Source organism: Pagrus major, chromosome 4, assembly GCF_040436345.1.
Source record: "Pagrus major chromosome 4, Pma_NU_1.0".
Lineage (NCBI taxonomy): Eukaryota > Metazoa > Chordata > Actinopteri > Spariformes > Sparidae > Pagrus > Pagrus major.
The window spans coordinates 22,708,063-22,722,579 of record NC_133218.1 but is presented as its reverse complement, the minus strand read 5'-3'; the positions used below and the strand labels follow the sequence as shown (position 1 = coordinate 22,722,579).

At 38.8% G+C, this 14,517-nt stretch overlaps 1 protein-coding gene across 3 annotated transcripts in view; it reads left to right on the top strand.

The window, feature by feature from the left end:
• The first annotated feature begins 3,227 nt into the window (after positions 1-3,227).
• Positions 3,228-14,517, top strand: part of pde3b (phosphodiesterase 3B) — a 49,092-nt gene continuing 37,802 nt past the window's right edge. For all 3 annotated transcript variants that reach the window (XM_073464022.1, XM_073464023.1, XM_073464021.1), the window contains exon 1: positions 3,228-4,240. In XM_073464022.1, the coding sequence (XP_073320123.1) occupies positions 3,353-4,240 (888 nt within the window). In that variant the 5' untranslated portion in view covers positions 3,228-3,352. The remainder of the gene's footprint in view (positions 4,241-14,517) is intronic.

The window sequence follows — 14,517 nt, the reverse complement described above, 5'->3', positions numbered from 1 at the left end:
GTTTTAGAGATATAATATACATTCAAAATACTGTACAGCTTCAAATGTCAACATATTGGCATCAGCAAAGCCCCTGTATCACAAATGCAAACAAATAATTTCACATATAGGCTAACTCAACCTCCCACACACACATCACTGAACTAATACTTCACTTCCGTGTTATACCAAAATAGCACAGATTTTGATGGTAATGCAGCACCCTCCAGTGGAATCTTAGCCGAAGTGACATAGTTGATGCACATAAACCTGAATGAACTGTAGTCTTAAAGTGAATTAAATAAAATATTTAATCGTTCATCATTTCCCATTCTTTACAACAATGCAACAGCCCATTAGCAAACAGCATTAGTATCACTGGAGTAGGTCTATTTTTCTCTCTAATTACTTAAAGAATTCTATGGTGCAGAGGAATAAGTTACACCAGGCTTACGCTACATAAACAGTACTCTTCTTTAGAAGGATAAACTGATTGTTGGTTTTGCTGTCTTCAGAAAATTGTTACGTTTGGAATTTTGCAAACCATCTTAACACTGTCAGTTGTATTGTATTGTATGGCTGCAAACACTACCATAGACTAAAGTCATTCTGAATAATACATGCAAGTCTCTTCACAGGCATACACGTTCAAATTGTTCATGGTAAGGAGGGTTTCTGGTTTCAGTCAGGAGACAACTACTTGTTTAAATGTGACAGAGCCTTGCCAGCCAAAGAACAATGGCTACACACGTGCTTCTATCTACTCTATGGGTTTACTATTAAAAATTATTATTTATATAAGGATTCTCATTTAGCTTTAAAAAAAAAGTTCCTATTCTGTAGGAAAGATTTTTTTTTTATCTCAGGACAGGATGCTCATATTTTACCAGATCATTCAGAACCCCTTGGAGGAAGAAATGCATAAAAGGACACTAATTGACAATTTCATAGATTAATAGCACATAAAAGAGTTGTTATGGTGGTGTGCAAAAAATGAGCATCGTCTTTAGACGAGCCTTGACTGTCAAAAAAGAAAAAATTCCCACAAGGGGATAAATTAAGTAAGTTATAATTTTTTTCTTCTTAATACTGGTTACTGAACAAAAGGAAACAAAGAGACACATATTTACAAAAGTTTATTTAGTGTAAACGGGTAGCATTGTTCATTGCACTGATGAAACATTGAAAAAAAGATCCAACCCACATTTTATATTAAATTGAATTAAGAAACCGAAGCCGAGATACCAACAGTAAACACACAATGTGAGCATTAGCACTTAAAATGATGATGTCATCAGGTGACACCTTTATATACAGTCTGTGGGTGACACAAATTTAGTGGCCTGGGCTCCTAGAATTTTTATTTAAAATATTACATGCAAGCAAGCTTTTCATAAAGTCAAGCAGGCCCTGAGATCTGTAAATTAATTATGCAAATCAGAAAATGTACATTCTACATGGTACAGTTGTAGTTTTCATGGCCTGAGGCAGCTGTACCTAAATTAAGCAAACTGAAAACTTTGGATTTTGCTTTGGTGAATTAAATCAGTGGATACTAGAGCCCTGCAGTGTGCGAGCCATTTTAAAAAAATGTTTTGCTCACTTTTGACTCAGCACCTGCCCTTTTTGATAGATTATCAGGCTATTATGGGTTATGTGTATATGTATGTGTTGTAGGGTGGATGCAGAGTTTGTCAGGCTCTTGTGTGGATGGGTGCTCTTTCTCCTTTCTTTTAGTGCTTTATGCATGTAATGTACAGCACAGTGACTTGTCCTGTTGATAAAATGGCCTTGCCTTTCTATAAACCTTATTCACAGCAGGCACTCTGACCTGTCATGGCACATACACTCCTGTAACTAATGACATTAAAATGGCTCGGCTCTATTTTTTCAGGGTTCCAGTAGGCCAACATGCACAATGTAAAACTCTGAAATTCGTAAACATATGTGCTCTGTAGTCATTGTTAATAATATCTGCACCTGTGCTTTTCTGCCAAAAGGTCTCCTGTCTGTGGCAGCTACAGTATTAGTCTGTACGATTATCTTCTGCGGTTGTAAGTTAACTTGTTCATATGACTAGAGAGTATAAAAATAACAGGATGTTATCTGAATTATGGAAGTGGTTTTCGTTTTAGGGTAAAAACTTGTTTGCTTGTCAAGTTGGCTGCTCTCATCGAACACCTGGGTGATCAATAACAACGTTCACAACAACTTCAGGATGTCAACAAGCTAGCTTACGTGTCTCTATTTAGCTAGCTAGCTAAAGCGTCCGATGGGACTCCTTTTTGATCGTCATAAACAACGGCTTTGCTGCACATGACCTCCCCCAAGATGTTAAATGTTTTTTAATTTTTATTCTGATATCTTACCACTCAGTACTCTGCAGGTAAAACCGCTCACACTGTTGCTCTGATCAGTTTAATCGACAATCGTCCACTTTATCAAGCACAGGCAGGCAAACCAATCGATCCCAGAGCAGCACGATGCAGCGACACGCAGTGGCGACACTTCGACAAAAACAGCGATTAATTTAAAGAGGCTAAAATATTAATATAATTATAGATTTAATTGGACCGTGCACGAGCTTATTGAAGCTATATGAGCTGTAGATGAGAAACTGAGTCAAGTGTTCAAAACCATTTATTAATGCATCTTAATTTTTAATAAATTGATATTTAAATTGTGTAGAGATGAAAAACAAGCTTAAAACATGTATTTTTAAATTAATTATAACAAGCTGTATTTGCACACACGTAAGATTGGATCAAATCAGATGATTAAAAAAACATAATATGTGTCAGGAGAGGTCAGGAAGCCATCAGAAAGACAGTACATTACAGAAACAAAAAAAAACACAAGACAATAAACAAAGAAAAATATATGTCACATAAGTTTGTGCCTAATATCAACAACAACACACACAATGAACAAAGACCACACATGAGGAATGGGGCCGAAACAAGTCAACTTACAGGGTTGGAGTGTCATGGAAATATCACCATTCAGTTTTTAGTAATATTTTCTTTATTGAATGAGAACTTTTTTATTTATTTATTTATTTATTTTTAGGTTTCCTCATTAAGTCCGGCCTCAGAGTGTACTAATCATATTACATTACTGATGTGGCTCAGGATTGGTTGAGTGCTCCACATTACAAAGCCCTGCTGAGGTCTGAGTTGTGGCCTCTAGGCGGCGACAGAGAGCGCCGTTTCTGTAAAAAACAACATCTCACCTTCTTTCTTTAGTCCAAGTGCGAGAGCACGTTTGAGTGACCATGGAGTGCTTTTGCTGTCATGTAGTTCAGCGTTAATACGGCGTGAATATCAGCAGAGAGGGGGACTTTAGCGCGGATACGAGGAGCCAGAGTCGAGCCATGGCTGCACGGGAGGACGGAGAGGCTTTGCACAGTAAAATAAGGCACCACGACGGAGCTGGAAGTGTAAACAGCTCAGAGGGCTTCAGGAACGGCTATGTGAAGAGCTGCGTCACCCCTCTCAAACAGGACCATCAGAGGGGTTTTTTGTTTAACGTGTGCAGGTTTTGCAACGAAGACATCCTCAATTCAAAATTGCTAAAGGTGTCTGCCCTGTACGTCGGCGCCTTCGTGATCTTCGCGGTGTCTTTTCTCATTTCCAGGGGCTTGCAAAGTGACTCGCTGTGGGATTTGCGGACTTTCTTGTCGGGCTTCTCCCAGTCCATCAGTCCTCTGTTCAGCATAGGATGTGCTTTCTTCTTTCTAACGTTTTACCTGAGGAGGAAAAAGAAGGAGAGCAGCAAATGTTGGCTCGTGTCGCTGCCAGCATCGTGTTACCTCGGGGATTTTTTGGTTTTGCGGTTTTTGCAATGGGGAGAGGACCAGCACCAGATGCAAATGGTGGGCAGGTTGTTATTCGTGTTGGGATGTGTGGGTCTGCTCACACTCATCCCCACTCTCAAACTCAAACACAGTGTTCTCATACTGGTTTTCGCCAGCGTTGTGTGGCTGGTTTCTTTCACAAGTTTGAGCGGTCTGCCCGCACTGCTCAGACCGCTCTTCGCCTGCTTTGCGGGGGTTTCTGGCTCCCTGCTGGGGCTCTGCTTTGACCGCTACTACCCGTCGAGGGAAGCACCGAGCGGGGTTTCCACCGCGGAGGAAAAGGTCCCCGTGATCAGACCTAGGAGAAGGTCCAGTTGTGTTTCACTGGGGGAAACGTCGACCAGCTATTATGGCAGTTGTAAAATGCCCCGCAGACCTTCGCTGCCCTGCATATCCAGAGAACAGGTAGGTCCCCCCCCCCTCTGTTGTTGTTGTAGTTCACAAGTAGGCCCACTGATCATCCACAGCTACCCCGAGTGCACATGTGCACCAGGAGACAAAAACACTCGCACAAGGCACATCAAACTGGAGAAAAACATCCCCTTACTTAAAAGAAAAACAAGTTTATCAGCCTATAATAAGATAATCAATTAATAAATGACTTCTTGTAGAGGAAAGGAGGACATTGTATTGTGAATGACTCAACTGGATGATTATAGACTGTTCCAAGTAAAAGACAATCTAATGTAATTATTATTATACAGGCCTACACGTGTTACAAAGGAAGCAATGGCCTTGTCTAAATTTACCTCAAAATGTCATCAAATTATGAAAAAGTATTTCCATTAGAGACCAACTGATTCTGGATATTTAGGGCCGATACTGATATTACAGACAAACACAATTCTGATATCGATACAACAGCCGATATTCTTTTAACACACAGATACACAAAATTACTGAAGCAAAAGAAACTTCACTGGGAATTTAATAATTATAAGTTACAACCCCGCATCTTTTTCTGCATTATGTTCTGAAAAGATAAAAAAAGTTGTCATATCGGCCCATGTTGGACAACAGATTAGCTGAGACGAGTATATCTATAATAGGCCAGTATTGGCCAAGCGATATATATCGGTCGGGCTGTTATTTCTATAACCTGTAAATAATTAAACGGCAACATTCACCCTGCTATTATGTGCAGTCTGCTTGCCAAAACACTTCCTATCATCAGGACATCAGTACTGTTTATCTGCATGACGTTGGTAATATGTTAATTTGAAAGTTTACATACCTGATAGAGCCCCCTACTCGATAATAGAGATTGAAATAATTCTTACTCTGATATATCGTCCCATATACACACATTTTTTTGCAGTGATCCCTCAAATTGTTACAAAGACATGTTAAGAAAGCAGGATATGTTACAGTTCAACAATAAACGTTATGGTCTAAAATAACATCGGTGCACTGAAATAGTAAACTTTGATAATAATAAATTACCCCAAGCCAGGGCTGTCACGATATCAGATTTTCACTACACGATTATCGTGAAATTAGTTCATGTTAAGGATACTATCATGATACCTATAGAAATTTGTGAAAAGAATGCCAGCAATCAAATCCATGTTTAACTTTATTTACTATGTGTGTTGTCTCTCTGTCTAGCAAATAAATTATCCCCAAAATATGAGTATAGGGAGGTGGGGAGAGAGTGTGTAACCATGACTGTAAATAAAGCATAAAAAAAGAACAATTGCACTCAATTACTTGTGAAAAGGCAACCGGATCAACTATTTAAAAGACACAAGGCCAAACATCTTTGCTGGATTGTTCACACGATGTATATCATATGTGTATTTTTGACACAATATCAGTATTCCATTTTTTAATAACACGGTAATCATGAATATGGCATTATCGCAACACCCCTACCCCAAGCATCTTTTTCTGCATCATAATCTAAAAAAAATAAAATAATAATAATAACGGCGCAGATCAGAAACCATATGAAATACTGATATATCTATGAAAGGCCAATATAACTGATATATATCTGTTGGGCTCTAAAACCAGATAATCAATGAAATGTGAGTTTCCTTCCACATCCTGCTGCCATAATAACAACGCAAGCAGCAGCATAGCCACTGATGTGGCCTACGGTTCCATGTGACTGTAGCAGTCAACAAAACAAAATGATGGCGAGCACATGCAGGGATTATTCCATGTCCACATTCAGCGGGTGTCTCTTTTTCTTTGAGTTTGCTTGTATACACTAGCCTCTACAATCAGTTTGTTTTACATACAGTAGCCAACAGGTCCACTGCAAAGTGATGCTCCTTTCTACTTTGGTTTAGTTTTGTAAACCAATACACCTATATCGAGTGGTATCCATTCCAAGTGAAGACTATCATGTTGCATACTGTATGTTGTGGATAAAAAGGCTGATGATGTAGATAAAAAGGCTGATGCGAGCTGTTGCCTTAATTTGTGTGCAGACAATGTAGACAAATGCCAACGTTATTTTTAAACAGTGTATTTATAAACAAAACATACAGTTCTTCAGTGGATGTCAAGCCATCAGCTCACACACATTGTGTTTTTGTCCTTGAAGCTTTGTTAGAAATGATGAGAGAACTAAAAATGTATATCCAGTCCGTCTCAATTGTGCAATTTCCAGCAGTTGTTTTTCACTTCATTGTGTTTTAGGCTATTAGCAGATTGGCAGTCGCATTGAGTCAGGCCTTAAACAGTGCATGAAAATTAAATTAGTAAAACATTCAAGACCATGTATGAATATGAGCAGGGGCTTTAAGACTCTTGTTTGTACTAGTACACCATTTCACCTTATACGAGATTAAGAAGCATTTGAACACAGAATGCACTTTAGGTGTGGGTGAAAATGAGTGAGAAGTAATATATGGAGGCTGTTTTTTGATGGAGGCCAACCTTTCTATCCCGAAGAGAAAGACTTGACCATAAGAGGAAGTGTTTTTGAAACAACAGAGTCAACTTTTACCTGAAACATGTTGCTCCAAGAAAAATTTGATTGACAAAAAAAGAACTAAGGAAACATTTTATATTAGTGAAGTTCATAATGACAGTTCTCCCAATCCACACTCAGTTAACATCTGTAGTTAGTTACTTGACTTACAACCCAAACCACTTAAGTGACATAATCAGGGACCTAAAAACCTGAAACTGAATACTGTCTTCAGTCTTAACTGTCTTAACTAAATTGCTCCTCTTTTAGTGTTAGTTTTCCATTGTCTTTGTAGTTACAGTAGATATACAGCACATTGCACACTGAAAGCACTACACCTTATACTTTTTGATTGGAAATTTGAAACTTTGCACGTACATTTTAAGTGGACAGTGGATTACAACAATAGCTGTGTAGCCCATAATTCAGGGAAGAGCTGTCGTAGATGTTCTTGTATCTCAAAAGTTTTCTTTGTACCTAATTTTGGAAATGTTTGAAACTTTCACTACCGATGGCACCAGGTTTTCCTCTCTTGGGTTTGAAAATTAGGAAATGTAGTCAGTTTCTGCATCGGAGGCTGGCAGAAAGAGACAAAGCAATACTTCGGAAAGAGTCTCTCAAGGTTCATTGGTGATATCACACATGTTTTTGATCTTCACACATTTTACACACAAAACCCCCATTTCTGCTGTCAGAGAGGGGTCATTGGTTTTCTTACCGTCACTTACAAGCAGGAGGGTTGTTTTTCGTTAGCTGCAACACATTGTTTATAAACAGCAAGTTAATCATCAGTGTGGGAAAATGGTTGTATAGAGTTTTAACATCATGAAGATGAAAGTGAAGATAGTTTGGTCAGGATAACACGTGCCAACTTAAGTCTCGAAACTAAGCAAACTAGGTATAAAAGCTTGGGTTGGTAAGAGAAAAACCAGCAAGAGCCAGCTAGATTTCTGAAGTATCCAATAGAACAAATCCCATGGCCTCCCATCAGGACTTCCTACAAAACACACGAACATGCACTGTCTGAATACACTGACTTCCCTGTAGCTCTTGCTGGCCAGTTGGGAGATGTGTGTGAGCTGCGAGTTTGCTACGTTCGAAAAGCTCTCTCAGCTTTTTAAGTCTAAAAATTCATAAATAAAGAACGCTGTTAAATGCCATGATCATATAAAAGCAAACAAAATAGCCGTCAAGAACGCACTGCAGCCTGGCAGTTACTGCCCACTGCTAAGGTTGTGTGCTTTGTGCTTATGTGACAGGGTTAGTAGCTAAACAAGTCTGTTGCTGTCGCTGTGAGCCAAGTGCGTCTTTGTCATTGCTAACTGTATCCAGCTATGTCATGTCTCATTCACATGTAGGAAAACACCTAACATAATCATTCTTGTACGACTAGCTAGCTAATAGCTTTAGCAATATATCTGCCTAGCCTTGCAGAAGACTCCGGTAATACGCATCTTTGATGAACGATAACCGTATGCGCTCAACTCAGTGAACACATTGCCCCTCCTCTGACTAGCCTACTTCAAAATAAAAGCCAACCCGTTTTGGGTTTTGGGTTTTGCCCATTAAATGCTTTAAATGTGAGGTTGCAGTAGTAGGAAAATTTGGCATTGTTAGTAAATCAATACAGCGCTCTACAGATAGTGAGCATCCTTTTTTGTAGAAAGCCTGCTTTTGTCGGCAACGCCAGTGTTGTTACAAGCTTATTAACTGTTGGAAAAATCTCGTCACAGCGACAACCCCATTGGTCAGTCCAAAACAATGTCCGATTTTACAGTTTTCAATGTAGGAGGCGGAAATTTAGCATGGAGGTCAAGTGTGTGTGCGTGTGTCTGAAGGTGTGTGTTTGTGTTCATGCCAGTTGACTTAAAGGGGGTGTGTTAATGGGAGTGGCCTGTCACAAAAAGCCACATAACTTCTGAATGGATTTACAGACTTGCACCAATTTTTTTTGGAAAGGTTGATCATGAGCCAAAGGACAGCTGATTAACTGTTCAAGTAAATTAGCTTAAAGGGGGTGTGGCAGTGGGAGTGGCCTATAACACAATGGATTCTTGTATCATGACCAAACCAGTTGAATATCTGTGGCATGTTGTTGTGTTAATTATATAAAACTGTCAGCAACTACAGCAACAATACTTTTGTTTGACAATATCTATCTCTCATTGGGAAAAAGGACCTGACCAGGAGTTGCAGTCACAACCAACATACTTAAAAAACGAAAATCACGTAAATGACAATGGTATAACCATGTCTATACACTGTGAGGTGTCCTAATACAGAAAGTAATGGAGCTGGAAGAGGAAAAGCCAGTTGACGCTTCACTTTGTGAAGTTCTTTGCCTCCACTTCATGAATTAATTTGAAACATTATCACACTTCTTAATGTTTTGCGACTCAGCTGTGTATTGTGGAGAGTTTCTGGGCTCTATCAGCCCAATAACGAAATTAAGAGTAATACGTTTTACCCATGAGAATCCTTCTAACATTTTATATTGATGTTGAACCATCTGTGTTCTTCACAACCGCTCCATTAATGTGCATGCAAACATCATGAATATCCAAACTAAAAGTGCTGCTTGGACGATGTGCCTCATGGCCTGACAAGCATCGGGCAAATGTTGTATACATCCAGGTTTGTGTGATTAGAACAGTAGCATTTAGAAGATTTTATTTGGTTTACTTATGTCATTTGTCTTGTATGCCAGGAAATTATAAAGTTGCAACAGTACATGTAAGAAGCTGAGTGCTACATGCATAGGTGTCAATACGCTGGGGACACTGGGGACATGTCCTCACCCCATTTATGTTTACTGTACCTCCAGACTTTTCTGGCCATTTCTTTAAAATGAAAGTGAAAAAGAGACTTTAGGGCATCTCCTGGATTCACACACTTACATATTAACAGTTGGAAGTGGTAATGTGTCCTAAAAGGCAGCCATTTGCAAATAAGTTAGGAGAAAGAGATAAGACATGGAAATGTTAAAACTTTAAAAAAGTTGCAGATTTTTATGAGGTAGGAAATGCATTTAAATATTTAAGACTTAATAATATGTCCTGCCACATTCTAGTGTAAAACACTGAATGTAAACGTAACCAGGTTTGTTTAGAAGAGAATACCTTCAATGTACATGGTGTACTCTCACTACACAATACAGAGTTTAACAGGAAATGGGCATGCTCTGGTATTGACAAGCGCATATAGCAAAAGCTTTTTTTTAAAGTTTTAAAGTACCTGTATTATTTCACAGATCACAAGCTTTTCAAGAGTTTGATTTTGAAAGGCATACAAACGAGTGCTACACGTACAACACAGCTTCATTGGTGACACAGTTTATGAACACATAATTCAAATAATCTGTCTGATGGCGCAAATTTCTGTACACAGTTTAAATACTTTCATGTCAGTCTCTTATGTAATTTTAGTTTCATTCCAAGTATTTCTTTTTAACAGCAAGCTGACGTGAGTCTAACATTGTTAGATGTGCATGTACCAATGAAGCAGTAATGCTTACTATGCTTAGGACCTGCTTTGAAATTATTTTTAACAGTAGCAAGGTCAGGTCTAACAGTGGGTCATAAAAGGAACATTTCCAAGTAAAAATCAAGAATAGATGTGCAGGATTTTTTCATTTTAGTGTCATGTTATGGTCACATTATGAGTCAAAACCTTTGTATATGCCTTGTTTTCTTGAAGTTCAATTTCTCAGTTTTCTTCTCGTGTGCGTGATGTTGTGTCGGTGTATGGTGGTCTCGGCAGCAGAGAACATCTTTTTATTGTAGGTGCGATCCTTTAATGTGCCAGACTGAGTAGGAAGGAAAACGCTTCATGGCTGCTGCCATCTTACCACAATGTATTAAAACAGTGTTGAGACTGCTCATTTAGAAATGATGACAAAGGTTCCTGTGCAAACATGCCCACAGTTTCACAGAAAATCCAGCACAGCACTATAAATACCACCTTTTCTGTAGTGTCGGAGATAGAGTTGTCTCATTTAGCCTGTTTTAGTAAATGTTAATCTTTTCTCTGATAATTATAAGTGTCAGTTTTGTGTTTTGCCACAGTAAGACAAAGCCCCTTGCACAACCAAAGCTTTATGGATTGACTGCAAGTGCCAGGGGTCAGGCTTGCTGAATCCGAGATTTATTGCATTAACCGTGTCACTCTATTGTGTTAAATTCTTCTTCAATAGGATACCTAAATAGGTCAGTGAATTGTGTAATTATGACACAATGAAGGAGCCCTGTAAAACTGTATTTGCTCATTTTATTGCAAGATTACTCTTGTACTTTGAGACTGTCCGATAGTCAGAAGGGTCACAAGTTGAGACCCAGAAATCGCAAGTGAGACATACATTAACAATTTATCTGCTGACATTACATACATTTTAAACTACTGCAATGATTATAGCGTCCAACCTGAATGGCAGCTTGTTCTCCCCAGAAATGATGTCAGCATGTGTTTCCCAGACCCAATTAGATTTTTTGAGATGACGAGAATAAATTGGAGATAATATTTTTTAAGTAGGATTATTGTATGTGGGCTTTCATGACAGAAATCTAAAAGCTCTGCTTCATGAGTAAGACCTGAGAGGCAGTGCTGGCAGGGCAGTATTAAAATTCAGGTAGAAGGCCCTCTTTTTGTGTGGTTACGAATACATGGGGGCAGGCAGGGGTAAATAATACACTTAACTAACCCCCCATTCAGACACGAACAGAGAAGCAGGCTGCAGAGAGAAAGGTTGGAAGGGAGAGCGGTGAAAACGCAGAGCAGCACTCAGCTGTCACGTTCGCTTGCTGTAAAGCCATGTGGAATGATATAACATTGACGTCACAACCCAGTGACGTACCACAGGGGTGATTGCAAAGAAGAAAAAAAATGCCAAGTCTTATTAATCGCCCTGTAGAATATAGTGTCTGCCTCTAGCAGTGATGAGAAAGTGAGAACTGTCCGTCGTCAGACGATGTGCGATAGAAGGTGGAGAAAGTTGCCACATAGAATTGTACTACAGACCTTTTTAATAATCCAGTAAATTGAACAGAGCTATTGGCTTTTAGGATTTATTCTTTTGCTTTTAAAAATGTATTTTCCTATTTCATAATTTGATAATTTTTTTTGCTTAAGGCATACAGTGTGTTAAGGCTGACACTACCAGTAGTGTGAGTGTATTGAACTAGTTATACCTCGTCAGTATTACAGTAGTAGAGGGAGAATGAAATTGGAGAAATATAAGCTTATATGTGTTGTATGATCAACAATTTAAATCAGATCAATATTATAAAAATGCAGTTGTTTTTTTTTGTCAGTGGCCAAATTAAATTGTTCCGTTCGTACTGTTTATACTGTTTGTACCCTCATTTTCTTTATCTGAATCGTCTGTGGAAATGAAAGCCTCTATGCATTTAGTAAAAATGTCTGCTAGCTCCTTTGCCTTTGATTCACTTTTATTTTCCAATATCCAATAAATCCTCTACGTGCTGGTTACGGCATCTTTTCCCATCCGATATAAAAACAAATCTTACATGATTAGATGTATAAAGGATAATCAAGTTAAACCATATTTGGCATGCTGTGCCACTCTGGACCTCTTACATGCTCGGGATGCGTCATGAACCCTTAAAAGAACACCACAATCTAATGTTCTTTGTGGCTTATTTAATAATAATAATAGCAGTAGTTAAGATTAATTAAGATAACTAAGATGACATTTTAAGCTCAGCCTAATTTTTAGTTTTATTTTCTTCGTTTTATATAACATTAGTTGGAATAGAGTACTTTCTAAGGGCTGTGCTGACGGAGAAAAAGTGCATTGCCTTAAAATAAAGGCCATTAAATGACTAATGTTATCTGCAGTTAAAGGTTGTGTGTGTGTGTGCGTGTGAATGGAAAGTTTTATTTTCATATTATAAATGCTGTGAACAATTTCTCTCTGTCCATGTGAAAGTAAAACAGCTTAAAAGTATTAAGACTTATGTGGCAGTCGTAGTTTCATTTTTAACACAGGTATTGATTGTTGGACTACACTAATTTTCAGATCCTGAACTAAAATGTTGATACTGCCTCATCTAGTTCCAGTGTTGTTCATGTGACTTTGAGCTCACTGTTATAATTGTATTTGATGAAATGTGACCTAAGCTGAGCTGTTGTTTCACTGAAGGTGAACATGAAACCATACGTAAATGTCCTAATTAATTTGTGAATGCCATTTTATTTTCATTTTGTTTTTATGAATGCTTAATCAAAAGTTGAAATAGAATTTATGTTTTTTTTACCCATATATGCACTTGAGCTTTTTCAGGTGTTTCTAATCCATATTTGAAATGTACATAATCATCTTATTACTGTAGAAATTGCGATTGAAATTTGTCTTGTTGTCATTGGACCCGGATGGGCTGCTGAGACGGCTCCTGTGAGTTCTCATCCCCCCTTCTCTAATGTCAAAACTAGTTTGCATAGCTGCTTTGAATGTTTCATCGGCGGCGGCAGCAGCAGGGCCGATAGAAAGGGTTAAGTCGGCACTGTGTGTTTGGCTGACTGCAGAGTGAAACAGGATGCAGCGACTGCATTGTCAGCCTGCTGGTGTGAGTGCAAACAGATGAGGAAATGCTGGAGCGGGTACTCCAAAACTCGGGTTACCCTGGAAACGGTTTGCGTCATGATCACCAGCAATTAGCTTGCAGCTCTTTAGTTTTCATGATAGGTCTACCAGAGCTTAGCCTAATGACTCCAGGGTCTGAAGAGACACCATCAAACAGAGAGCTTGCAAAATATTCACAGATGGTTTTGTTTTGCTTCTTCCTTCAACATTATGTTTGTGAAAAAGTCCATAATTTACTATTATTTGAAGACAGGGTTATGGCTTTTTTGATGCTCTGTTTTGAACTGCCTACACAGAGCTGTGCAGCGTGTCCCCTCTTTCTTATTTTTCTCTAATGAGCCTTGATGTGATGTCCTGACCTCGTCTTTCCGTTCGTATTATTATCTGTACAAAGCTGATTTCGTGGCTCAGTTTGTGTATTGTTGAGGCCCAGAATGTTGGACTGAGGGGGGGCGGGGGGTGCCGAGCCACCGCCATCAACTAAGTTTGGGCTAATTAGAGCTTTTTTCCCCTGCAACTGTCGTATCAGCCCTCCCATACTTCGCCTGTTTCCACTACATGAAAAATTGGCACACGTGAAATGGCTAGATAAGATAAGTAATGACAAACTGTTCCCCGAGCTGCTGCAACACAATCAAGCTTTTTAGTTTGGTAGTTTTAGGAGACTCAGATTTCTCTGCACAAGCTTGTCTCAAATGATTTTGATTACACCACAAGGTTGCCAACAATGCAAACATTTCAGGTGGCTGAGCTTTTAAGTTCAGGATGAGGTTGTTGAACCTTGCATGTGTTGAATGTTTGTTCAGCCCAGTGACAGGGTGAGAGTCGAGGGAGAGACAGAGAGCGTGGCTCGGTTTGGTCATATGGTTAAATTAGAGTGCTATGACATAGATGGTGTGCGCCCATGCTTAAATTGTTGCTGTGGGAATTTAAGCATGGAGAAAATAGAGGTGAGGGATGCAGTAAATTTAAGTTGTATTTTAATGAGTACCTACCATAGGTTTTACTGACTGTTAATAGTCTCCAGACGGCTTTATTGATATAACATCATCTTTTCCTTCAATATTCTTAAAGTTTTACATGGAAATCTGAAGAGATGGTCAGACTGGAGTTGTTCTGCAGCTTTTTGTTGCACTGGAAATTCTTACATTTTTATAATTT